The 23,395-nt window shown below is 38.2% G+C and overlaps 1 protein-coding gene across 1 annotated transcript in view; it reads left to right on the forward strand.

The window, feature by feature from the left end:
- Window positions 1-2,361: 2,361 nt before the first annotated feature.
- Window positions 2,362-23,395, forward strand: part of LOC121738405 (mediator of RNA polymerase II transcription subunit 16) — a 50,269-nt gene continuing 29,235 nt past the window's right edge. Inside the window, exons 1-3 of the mRNA XM_042130435.1 lie at window positions 2,362-2,538; window positions 4,487-4,664; window positions 4,795-4,927. Of these exons, the coding sequence (XP_041986369.1) occupies window positions 2,477-2,538; window positions 4,487-4,664; window positions 4,795-4,927 (373 nt within the window). The 5' untranslated portion in view covers window positions 2,362-2,476. The remainder of the gene's footprint in view (window positions 2,539-4,486; window positions 4,665-4,794; window positions 4,928-23,395) is intronic.

A 23,395-nucleotide genomic window follows, 5' to 3' on the forward strand; every position in this document is an offset into this window, starting at 1 on the left:
TAATATTAAATGTTAATTTTAGACAATTTAGACTTAATTTAAATTTTTATATATTTGCATGCTATTTTATATATATATATATATATATATATATATATATAGCTATAAGTGAGACCATAAGAACCTTATCACCACCTACTGTATTTACGACTCTTAGAGCAAATAAATTAATTGAATTGAATATGAATAATATGAGAAAAAAGAATTAAAAAATAAGAATTGTGTTTCATTCATTTTCCTATTTCCTTATTATATAAAATATTATAAGTATCGTTTAAATCATTTCCACGCGGGCGAAGCCGCGGGTACATGCTAGTATGAAGTATCTAAAATCAAACCCAAATTAGAAAAAAAAGGAATTAAAATCCGCTCTTTTTTGCCAGGCTGTACGTATGGCTAATTCTTAGCCTCCATGCCACAGAAATTAAAAAAAAAAACGAAATGTCAAGTTCTAATCTTGCAAGTGATTTTCTTTGTATGGGAGATGTTCGTATGATGCCGGCTCTTGATATAGGCGAACGCGTTGGCCAACGCGTCTGCAGACGCGTTGGCCCAATGTGTAGAACGGGCGTTCGCGCGTTGGCCGTAGGTATTTAGACGTTGGCCGACGCATCTGCGAGCTTGCCGCGCGGGTCGGAAATGTCGGCAAAAGATCAAAGGACATTTGTCGCAAGCTTCGCGCTCCATCCACACATAGGCCGCGCGATCAGTTTGCCCGGAGTTATAATTATGATAATTATTATAATATGTAATAATTTTTGTATGTAATAATTTAATAAATAATAAGTAGGTAATAAAATAATTACTTATATTATTTTAATATTATAAAATATTATGTAAAAGTGAGTTTATTTCTTTGTTTGTTACGTTTTCTCGCCTTTTATTTATTTATTTCCAGAATACTCTTTAAAAACTTTTTCTTGTCCACATTTACAAAGTAATTATAAGCTGTGAATAAATAAACAGCTGCAGCTGTTAGCGACTAAACATCCATTTTGAATCCGTCCGCACATTGGCGCGATCCAAAGCATACTGAACGACCTTCCTATGTGTGGATTACTCACAAACGCCGTTGCAAGCGCACTGCCAACGCGTCTGCAGACGCGTTGGCCAACGCGTTCGCCTATATCAAGAGCCGGCATGATACGTAGTATCCCTAAGTAGTCTGTGGCACCGACTGTCGTATCGCCAACGTCAAACGTGCAGTGTTGCCAACTTTTTTTTTACTAACCCACCAAATTCAGCAGTGTAAACCTCCAGAAACCGCTAAAACCTAAATAGCCTCTCAAACCACCAGAATTCCACTAAATAATGTAAAGACAACAACAACCTATCTGAATATAATTTAAAAAAAATACAACAACGTCATTATTAGTATGAAATAATTATTTTTGTTACTACAATAAGGAAAACTTCAGTTACCTATGTACCTATGTATAAGTAGGTACTTAACTAAAGATTAAAGATGAACGTCTTTAGAGGAATCATTGTCATTAACTTATTTAGTTTGTGAAGAATAAATTTCTTTACTTCTAATTTTTGTAATATGGTATTTGGTATTATGTTGTTATTACAGCATTTGCCTTCGCGTGCTAACCTTGCACGAAAGAAAGGCGATCAAACTTCATCCGATTTTTCTGTTAAGTCTTGACAACAGTCATCATGCTAAATAATCGCTCTATATCAGCGTTAGAATGCGGCAAAACGAATAAGGATAGTGATAATATAATTAAGTTTCAAGTGTGCGTCTTCAAGGGTTAGAGACATAATAAAAAAAACTGGTGGTTTAACGTTGAAGCTACCACTAACTTAAATAATCTAATCCGCTAAGAAATCCACTAGCCACTAAAACCAAATTTTTCCCGCCGAAAGGTACGTCTAAACTTAAAATTCCACTAAGTTGGCAGCACTGCCAACGTGTAGAGGCGTACCGCCATCGCTGGGCCATCATCCTTTGATGTGCGGCCGAAAAACCAACACCGCCGCCATTCCACAGCCAGTGCTGGCGCCATCGGCCATCCTACGCCACTACGTCCTCCCCACGCTAGCCCATCGTGATGGCCCACTACGCTGGCCGATCGTGTAGAGCCGCGATTAGATTGATTTGAAAGGGATTTTTTAAAATTTATTGGCAGCTGGAATTTGAAAGGGATGACACTACGAAGGTGCCACTTTTTTATTTCTTCACTTTTATGACAGCCTTTAGAAAGAATATTGTTTTCCCGCCATAATATTTACTCGACACAGGCCACGGTTATAGCTGAAGTGCCATATTAAGAACAAAAAAAAAAAACACTTACATTGACAGTTGACCCACATTACTATGCTAAGAAGAAGAAGAATCGTGTGTAACATTGTAGATACTTTGTGGATATTTTATTCATATTTGTAAGGGTTTGCTAAATTAACAGGTTTTTAATTTCATGTTTATGAAATGAATCTTTTTTAATGTATTTATCTAACCAAAACTGTTAAAATGGAACTCATTTACTCAATGCGGCGCAAGCCCCTAAAATGCGAACCTCCTCATTTCGACAGGTGAATATTCTGTTTAGGTAAGCGCAGAGCGCGAACCTTGCTAGATCTGTGGTTTAGAGACGCTCTTCTTAGGACTAATATAATCTTAGATCTTCTTATAGTAAAACGTACGTGTTAGTGTACATTTGTTCATGTCGTTTCCAGGTATCCTACTAATATTATTAAGGCGAAAGTTTGTTTGGATGTATGGAAGTGTGGATGTGTGGATGTATGGATGTTTGTTACTCTTTCACGCAAAAACTACTGAACGGATTTTAATGAAACTTTACAATAATATAGCTTATACATCAGAATAACACATAGGCTACAATTTTAACCGACTTTCAAAATGGGGGAGGTGTTATGTTCGTTTTTTATGTTCAACGATTACTCCGCCGTTTGTTAACCGATTTTCAAAATTTTTCTTTTGGTATGTGAGGTATCATCCCAATTTGGTATTATATTAACAAAAGTGGTTATCTGATGAAGGATCCATAAGTAATCGAGGGAACTTCTCAAAATTTATGGGGATACATGTGGTGACTTCGGTTTCGTGAGAAATATTCTAAGCATATGCTACAAACAAGTAAGATTTAGCACCGAGGTATACCTGGTATACCGTGTTTTCGAAGGTGCTGAGAGAACTCCTGATTCTTTATAGATACAAGTTTGGGAGTTTTGGCGTTGTTTTAAGAACGGAAAGCATATGCTACTATGCAAATTACATTCATCATCATCATAATCACTACCATAATATTATACCATGCATCGTCCCATGATTATGAGCCTTTTCATAGTCTTTTAGATTGAGGGTCGAGTTTGTCAAGTGAAAATTTAAAAACATCTATACTTAATATTATAAATCTGAAGAGTATGTTTGCTTGAATGCGCTAATCTCAGAAACTACAGGTCCGATTTAAAAACTTATTTCAGTGTTAGATATCTCATTTATCGAGTAAGGCTATAGGCTATATTATGTTATATTATCATGCTAAGACTAATACGACCGAAGAAACTCAGGAAAATGTAAAAACGGGGAAAATATTAGAAAGGGTTTATCTCACGAACTACTGGAGCAATTTTTATAGCAATATTTGGCACTTATATAGAGTAGACCACGTGAAAAGAGTATTTATAGCTATTTTTATTCGAAAATGTACGGTTTCTGTGAAATTCCTAATTTACGCGGGCGAAGCCGCGCGGGACATTTAGTAAATTATAATCATAGCTGGGCACCGTTAATCAAATAGTTAACTTCGTTAATCGTTAATCCGTTAAAAAAAATGTTAGCTTCGTTAAACGTTAAAGCATTACATTTCGGTCGAATTAACGCAAGTGAACGTTAATCGTTAATCCGTTAATATGTGTAATATGGCCTTGTTGTAACTTATATCATTGCGTAAGTGTACATACAAAATGGTTTAAGGTTTTGGAGTTTAACATGTTAGGAACAAAACAAAATACTTCTATAATTATTGTATGTTTTTGTTTCGCTGCTGCCGTGCCGCGGCGCCGCGCTGCCCGCCCGCCCGGCACTTGTCGTTTCATACTAACTGTCTGAACCTGTTTTCGCGCCGCGCCGCGGTGCCGTGCGGTAAATAGTAGGCATTGGATTAACGATTAACGGACTTCTGCATATTAACGGAAGTTAACGAGTCCGTTAATATTTTAAAAAGTTAACTTAAAAGTTAATCCTTTAATCAAAATGTTAACTTCGTTAATTAACGATTAACGGATTAACGAGTTAATGCCCAGCTATGATTATAATGCATAACTGTCCAGCTTGTATTTCGTTATTTTACAGGTTACACTATCAAATAAAATTTTATGATCTATTGACATCTCCCAGTTTGAAATTAAATTTTAAGATTTATATAAAATTTTTAAGAAATTAAAACCAAGACCTTAATTCCACAATAGTTATCTGTCTGTCAAGTGTCATGGTAATGAATATAATCATTGTCAACAGCACACAAGATCCTGAGATAATCAGACCGCTGTGCACAATATCAAGCTGCAATATCATAGCATTCACATCAGTCACAGAGCTATCTGACTGTGATGGGGAGACTTGGGGTGGATATGTGTATGTCTGCGATCTGGACACCCCGTGGGACAGCCACAAGGTCACCAGCACCGTGCATCCTGTGAGTCCTTGTTTTATTTAGGTCACAAACAGCCAATGGAAGTCTACTTCAAATTAAGCTTACAAACAACAATTTGTTTAATAGCTTATGTTTATAATTTATTACAATAACTTTATTTTAAAAATGGCAGGTGTCAGCTCTGGAGTGGGACGGTGAGGGCAAGCAGCTGCTGGTGGGCACGACTGTGGGGGAGGTATCGGTGTACGGACAGAAAGATTATTTGCTTAATGAGTGGACTTGTCTATACAGTGCAAATTTTGCAGGTTTGTGTAGCATTCTCCTACTAATAGCACTTGTATATAATATGATATTGAATGTACTGTAACTTCTTGGTTGAAATTCATGTTTCACAGTAATAATATAAATTTTCATGCACTTATTTCACTTTTATTAATTTATTTTATTACAATTATGTTCTTCTTCTTCTTTAGAAATGGCCTCCCTTAAGGAATAGCCAGTGTCAGTATATATAGAGAGACTTTGTTGCCAGTGGTAATAACTTTGCTCTAGAGTTGGCCAGTTTGTGAAAGTATAAGTGTGAAGAAAAAATCCAAATAATAAAAAAAAAAAACGTAAGGAGCGGGTTCAAGTTTAAACTCGTCAATCTCCATATAAATCTGAAACAATACAAAACATACAAAAAGTTAGTTTGTTAGTATTTAAACACACAATTCTACAATCTAATGTTATTATCGTTAATAAAGTTACACAAAATATCTACAAAAGGAGTATGAACTAAGGATAAAAGGGAGCGGAAATCAGCAGGACGAGGGATATTAGGGGGTAGAGAATCGTACAGCGAAGACAGACGATTTGGACAGCTGAAGAAAATATGTTCAGGAGAACCTTCCTCAAGTCCACACTCACATAAAGACGAATCCCTTACCCTAATTTTGTTGAGGAAAACAGGAGTACAGGAGTGACCTAGACGCAATCGACATACTGTAGAGGTTACGGACTTTTTAGCTTTCCTGTATTTAAAAAACCAGGGCTTAACTAGTGCCTGGCTCTGCAGAGAAAAGAAAAATTTACCCTTAACTCTTCCTGACGCAGTCCAATCCGCATTCCAATCAGTCATTAAATGTTCCTTTGCCAATGGAATAAGGTCATTGCTGAAAAGTTTGGAGTAACCAGGACCACCTGTGTTAATGGCTTGTTTTGCATAAAAATCAGCGCTCTCATTGCCTATTATACCACAATGGCTGGGAATCCAAACTAGCTCAACCCGGATATTTTGCAAAAAGCATTTAAATAAAATATGTCTAATTTTAGTTATAAAAGGATATTTGAATTTTGATCGAAAAGGGTTGGCCAAAATGGCCTGGAGGCAGCTTTGTGAGTCCGAAAAAATAACAGAGTTGTTAAGGCGATGTGATTCAATAAAAGATAGAGCCTCAAGGATTGCAATAGCTTCCCCGGTGAATACTGAGGACTTAGCAGGTAATTTAAAATTTAATACTACATTTACTTTTGGTATCCATACCGCTGAGCCAACACAACCTTCACAATCCAGTTTAGAAGCATCAGTAAAAATATGATACCAGTTTTTATATATTGAATTGAGCATATCCTTAAATTGACTGTTTGCAGCATAGGAGCTTTTGAGAATGCCGGAATCAAGGGTAATACATGGAAATTTAACCAAGGATTTATAAGGGACTTCATAAATTGGCAGCAACTTACTTTGGTACACAGGACAAGGCAAACTTGTAAATTTTTGAAAACTTTTAAGAAGACATGGAGAGTCTTTATGAGCCCAATAAGATGAAGAGTGAAAAAGTTGGGAGAGGGTATGTAATTTAAGGATGAGAGGGTGATGGGCTAATTGAAGAGCCTTAAAGAGGTATCTATCAGACAGATATTGTCGTCGCAGCCTCAAGGGGGGATCTGCACATTCAACCTGTAGAGCATTAGTGGCGGTTGATTTCATGGCGCCAACTACTAGACGAAGGCACTTAGATTGGATTTTGTCTAGTTCCTGAAGCGCAGACTTTTGACAAGGTTCAAGAATAATAGATCCGTAATCTAAGTGGCTTCTAATTAAAGCATTGTAAATTAATTTCTGTGTGTAAGGGTGAGAGCCCCACCAAACCCCAGAGAGACATCTAATAATATTAATGTTTTTTTCGCACTTTTTAATAATATGATTAATATGATAGACCCCTGTCATTTTAGAATCCAAGTAGACCCCAAGAAATTTAACATTATTGGAAACCGGAAAAACCCTACCATCACAAGATATACAAACATCTGGAGTAGATCTACGCCTGGAAAAAACAACAATGCTGCTCTTTTCAACAGAAATACTAAGGCCATGATCATTCATCCAATCGCAGAGGTAAAAAAGAGCAGAATTAAGGCGTGTCTCTGCCTCTGAAAGAACTTTGAAAGAAGCATAAATGGCTATGTCGTCCGCATATTGGGAGATTTTACAAAAGGAGGAAACGGCTAAATGTAAACTGTAGGTATAAATGGAATAGAGGGAAGGACTAAGGACCCAACCTTGAGGTAAGCCTTTCCAAACAAGTCTGAAATAAGGAGAGGAATTTTCATGGGAAATAACTATGGACCGACCGGAGAGGGAATTACAAACGTAGTTTACTATCTTCACAGGGATACTCAGCTCGAGCATGGTCTGTCTGAGCACTGGAAGTAGGACGTTATCATATGCGGCCGACACATCCAAAAATACCCCCACCAAAGTCTCTTCATTCGAGAAAGCAATTCGAATATCTGAAACTAATGTACACACGTTATCCATTGTACAAAAGCCTTTACGAAATCCGAATTGATTTCCAGAAAGAATGCCTCTACTCTCCAAGAACCAATCGAGTCTATTTTTAATTAAGTGCTCCAGTATTTTTGAAAGAGTGGAAGAAAGTGCTATAGGGCGGTAACTAGATGGGTTGTCTACAGGCTTACTTGGTTTCAAAATAGGCAGGATAATTTGACATTTCCACTCATCCGGGGGGGATTCCGACTCAAAGATGGAATTTAGAAAATCAAGAATTATCATCTGTGTACTAAGACTGCTATTTACAATGAAGGAATAAGGAATACCGTCAACTCCAGGAGCTGAATCATTAAGTGAATCAATCACCAATTTGAATTCTTCGAAGGAAAATGGGGCATCAAATTCAGTAGTAGGAGTGGAAGGGGAAGATACAAATTTTTGGGATTCTTCAAATGTCGGGACCCAGGGAGGGGCAAGTTTTTGGGAGAATTCATGAAGCCAAGGAGAAGGATCGTTCGATAAAGGATTAGAGTTGGAGGAAAAGGAGCCACGAAATTTTTTTAAATTATTCCAAACCAAAGACGGGAAGGAAAGGGGAGACAAGCTCTCACAAAATTTATGCCAACCCACACGCTTCTTATGTGACAAAAGACGTTTTGTTTCTGCTGCAATTCTTTTACACTCATTGTAATTATCCAAGGTCATATTGGAAGAAAAAGTTCTCTCTGCCTCTTTTCGTCTTTTACATGCCATGGTGCACTCATGATCCCACCAAGGAGGAGAGGATACACGGAAACAATGAGAACTTCGAGAGGGGATGGCAGCAGATGCACTTTCAAGAAGCGCTTGAGTTAACTGGGGATATAAGCTGTGTACATTATTACAATTAACGGGGGGGATTAAGGAGGAGAGAGCCTCAGTCCGATTTTTAAAAAGAGGCCAGTCAGCATCAGAGAGCTTAAACTTAAGTGTAGAAGGGTTTTTTATTATGTTTGGGATGGAGGAAAGATGCCAAGTAATAATAATGGGAAAATGATCGCTACCGCAGGAATTTGACGAAATGGACCATGAAATTTGGGATGATAAGGAAGGGGAACAGATAGATAAATCTACTGCTGATCTAAGATTTTGGGACGGGAGGACTCTTCGAGTAGGAGCTCCATTATTTAAAATAACCAAGTTAAGGTCATCAAGATGACTGATAAATACATCAGCAAGAGAGTCACAATTGTGAGAACCCCAGACATGATGTTGAAGATTGAAGTCTCCTAAAAGGAAAAGAGGAGGGGGGATGAGGTTGATGATGGAAAAAAGTTCAGAAAGGACTGAGGGGGATGGGTCAGGGAGATAAACAGACACAAAGGAAACATTGGAAATTCGGACAGCAGTAATATTAAAATTACTGTGTGAAGGAAGAGGGATAGAATTAAACATCACAGACACAGAAACTAAAATAGCTGAACCAGCTCTTCCATCGTTTCTGTCATCCCGGAGACAGGAGAAGCCAGGAACTCTAAATTGAGAACCCGGCCTCAACCAAGACTCCTGAATGGCAAAAACAATGGGATTAAATTTATTGATAAAATGTAAAATATCAGTAGACTTATTACGAATGCTACGACAGTTCCATTGTATTATGGTCCTCTGACCCATTGTATGTATTATTTAGCTTAGTAATGTTTATCAGCTTAGTTAAGTTTTCGCGAAGAGTGTTAGACATACCCATCCCAGTGTCACTGAAACGGGACAATAAATTTAATAAAAGGGAGGATAGTAGTTCTGGGAAATCATCATTTTTAGATAAGGAGTTATTTGGAAAAGCGGATCCGTTGGGAGATTCAATAACAGGGTTCTGGATAATAGCTTGGTGGGCATGATGATCATAACCTGGTTGAGGAGTTGGAATTGTACGGCGAGGTATGTAAACAGTCTTTCTGTAGGAAACTGTAGGAGAAGTAGGAGAGGGAGTGGAATGACGGACTTGTGAGGATACTGCTGAAGGAGTGGCCACAACATCAGTGAAAGCTCTGCGTGCTCTGGGGAATCTTGCTGAGGCCTCTGTGTATGAAATGTTATGTTCAGACATTGCTACTTTCATTTCTTTTTGCCTGATATACTCTGGACAGTTAAAATTGATTGCAGTATGAGCACCGGAGCAAAAGAGGCAAGAGACCACCTGAGTGTTACAAGAGACACCCTCATGAGGTTGTGCACACTTGTAGCACCTTTTTTTTTTTTTTTTTTTTTTTTTTTTTTGAGGAGGGGAAATACGTTACGTATCCCCCGCCCCCTCGGGGGAAGGGGCGGGGGTATGTGGGACTCCCTCTACGAGGTTTACCCACTAAAACCCCCCCATGCCCTCCTTCCTGCACCATTCCAGTGGGACACGGGTACTCTTTACAAAACTCCGCGTCCCACGGTGCAAGCCGCGTCCGGCACATCTCCGTTGCGGCGGCTGATGTTCTGCCGCCGCTTTCCATCACCGAGAGCTCCCCGGGCATCTAGGGAGCTTTCTTCTCGGGGCCCTTGGTGCGAACGGTGATCCCCCGATCAACCGCCCGCGGGCCTACTGCTCCACCTCCATGGCGGGCCGGGGCTGACTAACCCCGGCACCACCGGCTCCAGGCTCATAGGGTCTGATCTACAAATAGCTTTAACATGACCAAACCTGCAGCAGCGATTGCATTGGATGACTGGAAGTTTGTATAGTTCAACTGGCAAAGATGTGTAATATAAATAAGTGTGAGGAGGAAGTTTTTGCCCATTAAAAGTGACTACAATTGTTTGAGTAGGTAACCATGTAACACTTCCATTTACATCTGTTGATTTGCGACACATACGACGCGCCTTAATAACATCACCGTATCCTGATGGAACCATACAATTTAATGCGAATTCCTCCATTGATATGTCAATTGCAACACCCCTAACTATCCCCATACGAGAGACATTATATGACGGAATGGATGCGGAAAAGCCTGCGTCAGTAAGAATTGGGGACTCCAGAAAATTGTTGGCATCCTCTAAATTTTTGAATTCCACAGACACTCTATTTCTTCCAATGCGTTTTACTCCACCGAGGGCAACCGAGGTTATATTCTTTTGAAACAAATAGCGGCCAAACTCCATGGGACGAATGGGGCTACTGGAATCTGATTTGGAGACATGTACGATGAAGGGAGAGGAATCATTCAAAGAATACTTACGTTTATCCAGGAATTCGGGTTTCGCGTATGTATACTGGTCATTATGGGTCGGAATCACGTTCACATTTGGGGAAGAAGGATCGAGTCTGGGCCTTTTATTAGGTATGTTCTCAGTGACTATACTAGGTGGAGAACTTAATCCGTTTGGAGGAGTAACACAAACATAACCTCCGCCGGGATCCGGCGGATCGGTATCCATTTTAACAACTACTTACGCACACAAAACAAGTATAACCAGCACCAAACAAAAATAAAGACAAATAAGAGGGAGAAATGACAAAAAGTATTAAAGTTCTAATGAAAAAACACTACAATCAGCCGAACACTTGTAGCTAGCACGCGACCGAAGAGCAAAGTCTACAATTATGTTTCACATGACCGGTTTTGATAAAATCATCTTCAGCTGTCATCAGGTGACACCTGATGGTGACTTTATAATTGTAATAAAATAAATTAATAAAAGTGGAATAAGTGCATGAAAAGTTTATATTACTTATTACTGTAAGAGCACTTGGCCATTTTTTCAATCGAAATTATAGAAAATAATATTTAGGGGGGTAATACATTATCATCATTTATATTGGATCATTTCTATGATCTTAAATAGGATCCAATATATACGATCATTTGATCATATCTGTGTATTATATTATCATATTTCATTGATCCTATTTTACGTCATATGTGGTTCTTCTTCTTCTTTTAAAAATGGCCGACTTGGTGAGTTGCCAATGTCAGAGTGGGTCGAAAAACTTTGCTCTACTGTAGTAAAGGTCTGGTGAAGTAACAAGTGTACGGTTACAAAACAAAATTACATAATTACAGGAGTTGATAGACCTAAAACAAACACAAACACAAATGTTAGTAGAGACATCACAATCTAATATTGTTATCACGAATATATGTATGTACACAAAATTTCAATAAAAGGGGTATTTACATAAGATAAAACTGATTTAAAATTTATAGGGCGAGGAATAGAATTGGGAAGACAGTCATATAAGGACGATTGGTTTCTAGGGCAAGAAAAGAAGATGTGATCTAAGGTACCCTCATCTAGACCACACTCGAGAATGATCCTTGACCCTAATTTTAGCAAGGAACACTGGTGAGCAGCAATGACCAAGTCTAACACGGCAGATTGTCGAGCATATTGGTTTGCTACACTGTGAATATCTAAAGAACCATGGTCTTACTGGTACACATTTAATATCATGGTAGTGCTTGCCTTTGATGGTACGAAAGTTGAGATTTTGCAAGTGGAATTAAGTCCTGACAATAGAGTTGGTATTGACTGAGTCCACCTGATGTTATGGCGGCTTTAGCATATGCATCCACACTCTCATTACCAGTAATTCCACTGTGGCCAGGTATCCATGCTAACACAACATGAATACTGCGGACACGGCACCTAAGGAGTAGCTGTCTTATCTTAAAGATTAAAGGAAATCGAGACTAAGAGCGGAGCAGGTTAGCAGATATACCCTGCAAAACGCTCCTGGAGTCCGAGAGTATAAGCGATTTATTAAGATCATGAGATTCAATAAATGAGATGGCCTCATATATAGCTAGGGCCTCCCCTGTAAATACAGAGGAGTTTGGAGGCAATTTAAAATTTAAAATCACATTCACTCTCGGAATCCAGACAGCTGCACCCACACAACCATCCACCGAAAGTCTGTAAAGATAATGCATCTGTAAAGATAAGCATCCAATCCTTATAGTGCTCATGTATAATCTGATTAAAATGAGTATTTGCTAGAAGGGAACCTTTATCAATAGGGAAATTAAGAATGATATTGGGAGTGAATGTCAGTGCTTCGTAAGGGGTGGAAAATAGAGGGTTGAGTCTGCACTGGACAATAGGACAAGGAAGTTGGGTTAACTTATGGTAACTGATCAGGAGACAAGGGAGATCTTTATGCCGCCAATAAGCAGATGTTGACGTCAATTGGGATAATTTGTAAAGTTTGCCTAATAGTGGATGAGAGGAGTTCTGAAATGCCTTAAATAAAAACCTATCTGAACGATACTGCCTACGGAAATTGAGAGGTGGATCGACACATTCAACCTGTGGGGCATTGATTGGGGAAGATTTCATTGCCCCAAGTATAATCCTCAGAGATTTTGCCTGAATTTTGTCCAGATTTTTTAAAGGATCCTTGTGACAGGGTTCCAATAAAAATGATCCATAATCCATATGGCTGCGGATAAGAGCATTGTAAAGTAATTTTTGGGTATATGGGTGAGAACCCCACCATACACTGCTGACAGATCGTAAAACATTGATATTTTTCTCGCATTTTTTGATAATATGGTTAATTTGGTAAGCTCCAGCCAACCTAGAATCGAGGTATACTCCTAAAAATTTAACGCTTTCCCTAACTGGGAAAACTTGTTCGTTATATTGAATATTGACTGAAGGCGTAATTTTGGACCGAGAAAAAACTACAACGGAACTTTTCTGAATCGAGATACTCAGACCATGTCTGTCCATCCACTCCATAAGGTATCTAATTGCAGTGTTGAGGCGTTCAGAGCATTCTAAAATATCCTGAGAGACAATGTTCTGTGAGACCTCACAAAAACTAATAACGGATAAATCTAAATCATAACTGTAAATATCATAAAGGAGAGGACTGAGAGGATTACCTTGTGGGAGGCCTTTATAAACAATTCGAGGAGGAAGGGTTAAATTTTGGTTAGATACAACAACAAAACGACAGGAAAGGGAATTGATTATATAGTTGATCATCTTCACAGGGACACTCAGATTATGCAGTTTCTGTCTGAGAACCGGAAGAAGAACGTTATCATATGCCGATGATATGTCAAGGAACACACCTACCACATGTTCGCCTTTCGAAAAGGCAATGCGTACGTCAGTCACGAAAGACCCGAGACTGTCCATAGTGCTAAAGCCTTTCCGAAAACCGAACTGTGTTTTGGATAAAATGCCCTTGCTCTCCATCAACCACTCCAATCTATTCTTAATCAAATGATCTAAAATTTTTCCCAATGTAATAGAAAGAGCGATAGGTCTATAATTAGACGCATCACCACTAAGTTTTCCAGGTTTCAGTAACGGTAGAATAATTTGTGTTCGCCATTTCTCCGGGGGCATCTCCGATTGAAAAATGTCATTCAAAACCTTTAGACACACTCCTTGGGTAATAGGGCCACTGGTAACTATGAATGAGTATGGTAATCCATCACTGCCTGGACAGGTATCCTTTAATGAACTTAGGACTAATTTAAATTCCTCCGGAGAAAAAGGACCGTCTAAATAACCTGTAGGAGGGACAGAAGAAATATAATTGTGACACTCGTCAAAAGTTGGAACTGACGGAGGTGCCACCTTCTGAGCAAAAGTATATATCCACTGTGATGTGTCATTGGACGGATGTTTATCACAAACTAAAGAACCGCGGAATCTTTTTATATTTTTCCAAACTAACGAAGGACGAGATGATGGTGAAAGACTCAGGCAAAACTGACGCCAACCATTTTTCTTCTTTTCTGACAGTAAGAGTCTGACCTCAGCTGCAACTTTTTTATAATTTAAATAGTTTTCTAAGGTCATAGCCTTAGAAAACAGTCTTTCTGCGTCCTTGCGACGCTTACAAGCCCCGGTACACTCAGAGTCCCACCAGGGGGGAGACAGAGTTCTTTGATCACCTGTGGATTTGAGTGGAATGGTCCTATCCGCAGCCAAAAGAAGGACGTTTTTTAAATTTTGATATAGAGAAAGTGTGTCATTATTATCCAAAGGTAATAAATGGCTGATTTCAGAATTCGTAATGTCAGAAAATTGAGACCAATTCGCATTTGCAGTTTTAAATTTAAGCCTAGGGGAAGGAGATGGTAATGTCTGTCTAGTCTGTCTGTACATGATTGTAATTAGGATAGGGAAATGATCACTACCATAAGAGGTGGGAATGACTGCCCAGGAACATGAAGGAGAAAGAGGAGGAGAGCATAATGATAAATCCACCACGCTCCTCGGGTTCTGCAGAGGTGAAACCCGACGCGTTGGTGATCCATCATTAAGGACAACTAAGTTATTACTATCAAATAAATCAATAAGGATGGAGGAATTTGGATCATTAGAATGGGAGCCCCAAGAGGTGTGATGGGTGTTTAAAATCACCCAACACAGCCAAGGGGGAAGGAACTGAGGAGAAAATTGAGGATAGTTCAGAGAAAATTGTGGGGTTGCGATGCGGGACATACACAGACATATAAATAGTACCTAAAACACACACAGCTACAATATTAAAAGAACTACTATGTACAGGGAGGTTATATACAGAATATGTACAATGGCTGGAGACCAAAATGCCTGCTCCAGCCCTGCCACCAGACCTGTCATCCCGGAAACAGGCATAACCTGGGACTCGAAAACGGGACCCTGGCACCAGCCATGTTTCCTGGATGGCAAGAATTGATGGTTTATGTGAATTAATTATATGTAGGGTATCCGGTTTTTTATTCCTGATGCTCCGGCTGTTCCACTGAATTACAGTGAGAGCCATTATTGGGCAACAGTTTAACGAGGTGGGTCAGGTTGGAAAGAGTTTTGTTCGGTAGGGAGTCGCCAAATCTAGAAATAAGATCAATAAAGAAATGAGATAGATTATCAAGCATATTGTCGTTCTGGGCAACAGGGGACTTGTCATTGGGAGAAGGATACGCACACCCATTAGGAGACTGAAAATCTGGTTGTTCAATTAAATTTCTATGTGCCTCATGGTCATACCCAGGGGCCATAGGAGTAATGGGACGGCGGGGAATATATACAGTCTTCTAATAGGATGTAGTAGTGGGAGAATTTGTCAGTCTGTCATTCTGTCTGTCAGTCTGTCTATAAGTCTGTCTAGATATGTTGACATTTGCAGAAGGAGAAGTCCTAGCAGAATCGGCAAAGGATCGTCTCACACGGGGGAATCGAGCTGACGCCTCCATGTACGAGATACTTTCCCGACTCATTACAAATTTAATTTCTTTTTGCCTGATATATTCAGGGCAAGAAACATCATTTGCTGCATGCGGACCACTACAGTGCATGCAAGTGAAAGATGTTGCAGTGCATGTTGCTCCTTCGTGCTTATGTGAACACTTATAGCAACGGGGTTCTGACCTACACTGTGCCTTAACATGACCAAAGCGACAGCATTTATTACACTGTATAGTAGGTAATTTATATGTCTCAACCGGTAAAGAGTTATAGAAACAGTATACATGGGAAGGTAATTTTTGTTCTGTGATTGTAAGAACCACAGATTGGGTAGGTAGCCAAACAGGGGAGTTTTGATCATTTATAGACTTGCGACTCAACATACGTGCTCTAACTACTCTGCCATTACCTGATGGGACTTGCATATTTTCTACTAACTCCTCCATTGACCAGTCTACTGGGACATTGCGGACAATGCCCTGCCGAGATACGCTATAAGATGGTATAGTTGCAATGTATCCTGCAGTTGATAAGGCAGGCAAGTCAATGAACGAGTTAGCATGATCTGGAGATTTGAATTCTATTGAGACGCGATTACGGCCAATCTTCTTAATTCCATCAATCTTAATATTCTGTACATTATTTTTAAATACAAACTGTCCAAACTGAATGGGATTAAGAACAGGACCCCTTTCGGTCTCAGGTTTTGTGACATGGACAATATAAGGTGCTGCATCATCGGCAGTATATACCTTTTTTCAAAAATCCGGGTTAACATAGTGCAACTGAATTGAAGGCACTGAAAGTGTACTATTTGTCGTCTTTTTTGCTAAAGGCTCACTATCGACCTGATTATTTCTCTTCCTACTATTTACAAGACCACCACCAGGGTCCGGAGGATCGGTATCTAAATCCATGTTGGGTAAAACTATAACCGGCTTAACCTAAAAACACACCTTACAAATACTACGTACTTGCGACAAAAACAACACAAATAACAATACCAAGCACCAGTTAAAGATAAGATAAATCAACTTATATGAAAAAACTTGACGAAAAGTTAAAAAAAAACGTCTCAAAAACTAAAAAGAAAAAAGGAGGCTTGTTGACAGCACTAAACCAAAGAGCCTCATATGTGGTTTCAATAGCCAATGGAGAGCGCTAACGCTGACAGGTATTGACGTCAGGGTTACTAGATCTCAGAGAATTCGATTTGTCAAAAGACATCGTCATTTTTAATATGGCTTGTTTTTTGTTATTTCAGCAAGATTATCCAAGTATATAATTAGAAAAATAATTACATTACATTATTTGAAACATATTAACGAACAAGAAATTAAAAACTCTTTTTATATTAAATAACTGGCAACACCTATTTCTATGACCGTATTGGATCCAATCTCTCAGCAAATGTCAAAAATCTATGATCAAGGAAGAAATGAATCATAAGTCTATATTACATTATCCAATATCATTGACTCAATGATCTCGGATCCAATATATATGATAATCTAATATCCCCCTTAAAAACAATGATTGCTTAGCACCATTTTTAATAATACATTTTTAATGACAGTAAAAATCTGTGTATTGTGATTGAAAGGTCTACTGCAATTATAACAATCAAGGAAAGACAACCGTGCGGGAGCCGGATTCTACGGAGGCAGGCCACCAAAAGGCAAATACGCCTGTTTGGGGGAGTTTGCGACCGTGTTTCAGGCTGAAGTCTTCGCTATCCTCGGTTGTTCACTACAAAGCCCTAGTTAATAAAAACGTTTTTATCTTCTCCGATAGTCAAGCTGCACTTAAAGCACTGACTGCCGCAGAAGTCTCGTCCAAATTAGTTCTGGAATGTGTTGAGACATGCTAGGAAGGAACAACAACATCCGCCTAGTATGGGTCCCGGGCCACAGCAACGTCCCCGGCAATGAAACCGCTGACGAACTGGCTAGGCTTGGGGCCGAGAGTCTCATATATGGTCCAGAACCAGTCTGTGGTATAACCCCCAGTACCACAAAGCAAGTGCTCAAGGAATGTGGTCACAGACTATGCAGGAAGCAATGGGCTGAGACCCCTGGCCTTGAACACTCCAAGGCACTAATTCCTGACTTCAACAAGAAACAATCAGAATTAGTGCTCACCTTGGGTAGGAACCAATTAAGAATCCTTACCAGAAGCCTAACTGGGCACTGCAAGCTCAACAAACATCTAAACAGAATGGGTATTTGTAGCATAACGACTTGCAGATTCTGTGAGGAGGAGGATGAAACACCTATTCACCTTCTCCTCGACTGCCCTGCTCTATTACAGAGCAGGAACAGGCACCTTGGTCGCCACGAATACTCGTCCACAGAGGAAATTCGTGGCACCAACCCCAACCATATCGTTCAATTTATGAGCAGTATTGGGTTGGGGATGATACTCTCGCGAAGGAGTCACAATAGATCCTCATGGGTCGCAGTGACGTCAGGGCTACAGCGACTTGCCTTCTTTAAAAAAAAAAAAAATAAATATCAAACTAGAGATCGCCTAATGGTCGAAATTCGACCTTAGTTTCAACGACATTAGGACTACTATGTTTAATTTGTAAAAAAATATTGACTTTATCATATTTTTTTCAACTCTCGTCTCTGGGACTCAGCCGATCTCAGACTGGCCGTGTAAGCATTATCTAATCTTAATATATATATTTCTTGTGTGCGTGTGTATGTGACTGAACTCCTCCTAAACGACTGGACCAATTTTGATGAAATTTTTTGTGTGTGTTCGTGGAGATTCGAGAATGGTTTAGATTTACAGTTTGGTCTACTGGAAAATGTTTTTTCAATTAATTTCTTATTTATAAGGAGTTGTTGATTTTGGAATGTTTTACATTAGATCCGGCGGACGGCGCTATCATCGCATTCAATATTATTCTATTTCAATTTTAGTTTGTCCTGACAGATGGTGCTACGATTAATTTGAAAAAAATTTTGTTATTCAATTCATGTGCTGATTAAAATATTAAATAAATAACACATAGGCTACAATTTTAACCGACTTTCAAAATGGGGGAGGTGTTATGTTCGTTTTCTTATATTCAACGATTACTCCGCCGTTTGTTAACCGATTTTCAAAATTTTTCTTTTGGTATATAGGGTATCATCCCAATTTGGTATTATATTCAGAAAAGTGGTGATCTGATGAAGGATCCATAAGTAATCGAGGGAACTCCTCAAAACTTATAGGGAAACATATGGTGACTTCGGTTTCGTGAGAAGTATTCTAAGCATATGCTACCAACAAGTAAGATTTTGCACCGAGATATACCTGGTATACCGTGGTTAGGAAGGTGCTGAGAGAATTCCTGATTCTTTATAGATACAAGTTTGGGAGTTTCGGCGTTGTTTTAAGAACAGAAAGCATATGCTACTATGCAAATTACATTCTTCATCATCATCATCATCATCATCACTACCATATTATACCATTTCATAGTCTTTTAGATCGAGACTCGAGTTTGTCAAGCGATAATTAAAAAAAATCTATATCTACCTAATATTATAAACCTGAAGAGTATGTTTGCTTGAACGCGTCAATCTCAGAAACTACAGGTCCGATTTAAAAACTTATCTCAGTGTTAGATAGATCATTTATCGAGTAAGACTCATCATTTATCGAGAAGGTTATATTATATTATTACTCTAAGACTAATACGACAGAAGAAACTCAGGAAATTGTGGGAAAAACGGGGGAAATATTTTTTATGGGAAAATGTACCTACGGATTCTGTAAAATTTCTAATTTACGCGGGCGAAGCCGCGCGGGACATCTAGTAGTAATATAAGATTCAATAACAAAAAAAACTATAATCCATTTTCAATTTGTCAACTTGTTGTCAACAAACTTCAACCATAAATAAAAGAATATAATTTGTATGTATTATGTATAGGTTTGTCACTCAAAAATCTGTCATCTTCTTGAGTGTGCGTATTGTAGTGTCTGTAATTTTCTATTTGTTAAAAAAATGTGTGATAAAAGCATAATTTCAAAATCTATATCTATACTAATATTATAAATGCGAAAGTATCTCTGTCTGTCTGTCTGTCTGTCTGTCTGTCTGTCTGTCTCGCTTTCACGCCAAAACTACTGAACCGATTGCAATGAAATTTTGTACACAGTTATTCTAGAGTCTGAGAAAGGACATAGGCTACATTTTGATGTGGGAAAATATCTTATTTCCATGAAAATATCGATGAAAATTACTTCGCATTGCGCGTGGCCAGCGCTCATCCCGGGGGTCCTGGGTTCGAGTCCCGCAGGCGGAACAAAAAGTTTTCAATGTTCCTGGGTCTTGGATGTGTATTAAAATAATATTTAAAAAATCTTAAATATATTTTATGTATAATATTATAAAAAATCCAGAAATATATCGACGCGATGCAATGAACATTTTAGTTCTAATACGATTCAACAGATGGCGCTTTTTTTTTACTTCGTTGTAACATAGAACTAATCATACTTATTAGTTATTATGTTTTTGTTTATAGTTTTTAATACGTTAGAATATTATGTTTAATAATATTATCACTTGCTATAATAATAATCAATCTATCTGGAGGCCTACTACAACCTCTTATAGCAGTATTATTTTAATCTTACTTTATGATTTCGTACCATCACCTCTTAAAAGTAAGATTACTTTATGATTGTTCCGTCAAGACGTTTTGTGACGTCATGTCCCAATATCATTCGCTCTCAGCGTACCATGAGCTCCATTTTAACACCGTTTGACAGATGAGCAAGATTACTTTAACGTCAAACTAGCGATCTTAAATCCGCTGTGAAATATTAACTTTTTTAAGATTGTTTTGCATTTTTTACTGTTTTTTAGTAAAATTATATTTGAAAATTGAGTACGGTACGACTTTAAATTACGCATACTTATTATGTATTAACAAGAAAAGTCTTAACTTTATTTGTATTTAAAGTTAACCATGTACATAAAAAACGGCTTTTGTTTTGAGATAACCAATGAATTAAATATTTACGTACCTTCTATTTACCTTATAATAGAAAATATCGAAACAGTCTTCAAAGTCGCGCAACTCACACACCGCTTAAAACTTTTTTGTTTTAGCGTACCACAACACTTCAAGTCTTAATTGGGTTTCAGCATTAGTTTTTCAACAATTTCACTATTTGATTTAATTCCTATTGTTAACAATTTAGCGCTGAATCGGTTTAATTTATTGAAATATTTATGTTTAGTACCATTCAAATTCTCTACAGTCACTAATAAGTTTTTTCTACATTTGTTTAGACTAATTAGACACTTCATTTGTTTACACAATCGTGTGAGAGTGACAAAACGCTTTATAGCTGCTATCTCGCTTCCACCCATGACAATTCATTTGTTTACACAATCGTGTGAGAGGAACAAAGCGCTTCATAGTTGCTTATCTCGCTTCCACCCATTGATAAATGTAAACAAATAATTTGATATCGTTCGTTCTTTCCCATCACTTAGCAGGAATAAAACAAGATTGTTTTCATACACCTTAAAAAGTTCATGGTACGAATCAAAGTAAGGTTATTGTAATCATACAATAAAGTGTTCTGGAAACATGATAGTTTTAGGAAACGTTGTGGTAGGCCGCCTGATCTTATAGAACTCCTACTGCATTTCTAAGGAGTTCGAGTGTGTTGTGTTGGCCTATATTCCATCCAGAAAATATTTTTACATTTTAATTCTAATATATGAAAACAGATGGCGCTTTATTTTTACTTCATTATTATAACAGAACTAATCATATCTACTTTATTATATATTATTGTTTTTATTCATAGCTGTTGCCCGCGACTTCGTCCGCGTGGACTTTAGTTTATAGCGCGCGGTGTCAACAAAATTTGTGTCAAATTTAAAAACTTTTTAAAACCCTGGTAAGTGGTACCCCTCTTAGGGCCGCGCAGCGCGCTACACCGGAATGGCAGCGCTGAAAGTGCTCGCCTCGCCGCTGCCATTCCGGTGTAGCGCGGCCCTTAATTAATCAAAATACCCAAAAACAGCTGTGCAGTGTGCACATAATCTGTACTAATATTATGAATGCGAAAGTATCTCTGTCTGTCTGTCTGTCTGTCAGTCTCGCTTTCACGCCAAACGCCAAAACTACCGAACCGATTGTAATGAAATTTTGTATACTGATAGTCTAAAGCCTGAGAAAGGACATAGGCTACTTTTTTACTGGAAAAAAGGGTTGTAAGGGTCGTAAATTTGTTCAAAAAATTCATAATAGATGGCGCCGTGCGTCTTCTACATCGCGCTGACGCTTGCTCAAAAGTCTTTTTATAAGAGGTGGTATCATCTTACATTTAAGTCTCGATTTTTTTCGATTGTTATATCTATTCTACGGTATTAAATAACTCAGTACTTTATCTGTGCAGGCAGTGACGTAACCTTAAGACCAAATTTCACCAACGACTGTTAAAGTTAATGCTCGAATTAGTATCACGTTAGCTGTTTCGTTTTTCATATGAATGAAAGAGAAGACAGGATATTTTAACAAGCTGTTAACACTAACAGACGTTGGTGAAATTGGGGCTAAACCTATCAATGATAAATAGTTTATGGGTAAAGTTGTGTAATTGGGGGGCTAAATAAGCTTTAAAATTTGGCATAATATATAAAGTTTAACATACAAAAATGAAGTTCTTATTGTTTGCACACTGCACAGCTGTATTGATTTAAGGGGTACCAGGGTTTTTTTATAAAAGCTTTTGACACCAATTTTGTTGACATCGCGCGCTATAAACTGAAGTCCACGCGGACGAAGTCGCGGGCAACAGCTAGTAATAATATAAGCTCGATGCACTCCTTCACGATATCTATACTAATATTATAAATGCGAAAGTATCTCTGTCTGTCTGTCTGTCTGTCTCGCTTTCACGCCAAAACTACTGAACCGATTGCAATGAAATTTTGTACACAGTTATTCTAGAGTCTGAGAAAGGACATAGGCTACATTTTGATGTGGGAAAATATCTTATTTCCATGAAAATATCGATGAAAATTACTTCGCATTGCGCGTGGCCAGCGCTCATCCCGGGGGTCCTGGGTTCGAGTCCCGCAGGCGGAACAAAAAGTTTTCAATGTTCCTGGGTCTTAGATGTGTATTAAAATAATATTTCAAAAATCTTAAATATATTTTATGTATAATATTATAAAAAATCCAGAAATATATCGACGCGATGCAATGAACATTTTAGTTCTAATACGATTCAACAGATGGCGCTTTTTTTTACTTCGTTGTAACATAGAACTAATCATACTTATTAGTTATTATGTTTTTGTTTATAGTTTTTAATACGTTAGAATATTATGTTTAATAATATTATCACTTGCTATAATAATAATCAATCTATCTTATCTTATAGAACTCCTACTGCATTTCTAAGGAGTTCGAGTGTGTTGTGTTGGCCTATATTCCATCCAGAAAATATTTTTACATTTTAATTTAAATATATGAAAACAGATGGCGCTTTATTTTTTACTTCATTATTATAACAGAACTAATCATACCTACTTTATTATATATTATTGTTTTTATTCATAACTAGCTGTTGCCCGCGACTTCGTCCGCGTGGACTTTAGTTTATAGCGCGCGGTGTCAACAAAATTTGTGTCAAATTTAAAAACTTTTTAAAACCCTGGTAAGTGGTACCCCTCTTAGGGCCGCGCAGCGCGCTACACCGGAATGGCAGCGCTGAAAGTGCTCGCCTCGCCGCTGCCATTCCGGTGTAGCGCGGCCCTTAATTAATCAAAATACCCAAAAACAGCTGTGCAGTGTGCACATAA

This window comes from Aricia agestis, chromosome 2 (genome assembly GCF_905147365.1).
Source record: "Aricia agestis chromosome 2, ilAriAges1.1, whole genome shotgun sequence".
NCBI classification, from domain to species: domain Eukaryota; kingdom Metazoa; phylum Arthropoda; class Insecta; order Lepidoptera; family Lycaenidae; genus Aricia; species Aricia agestis.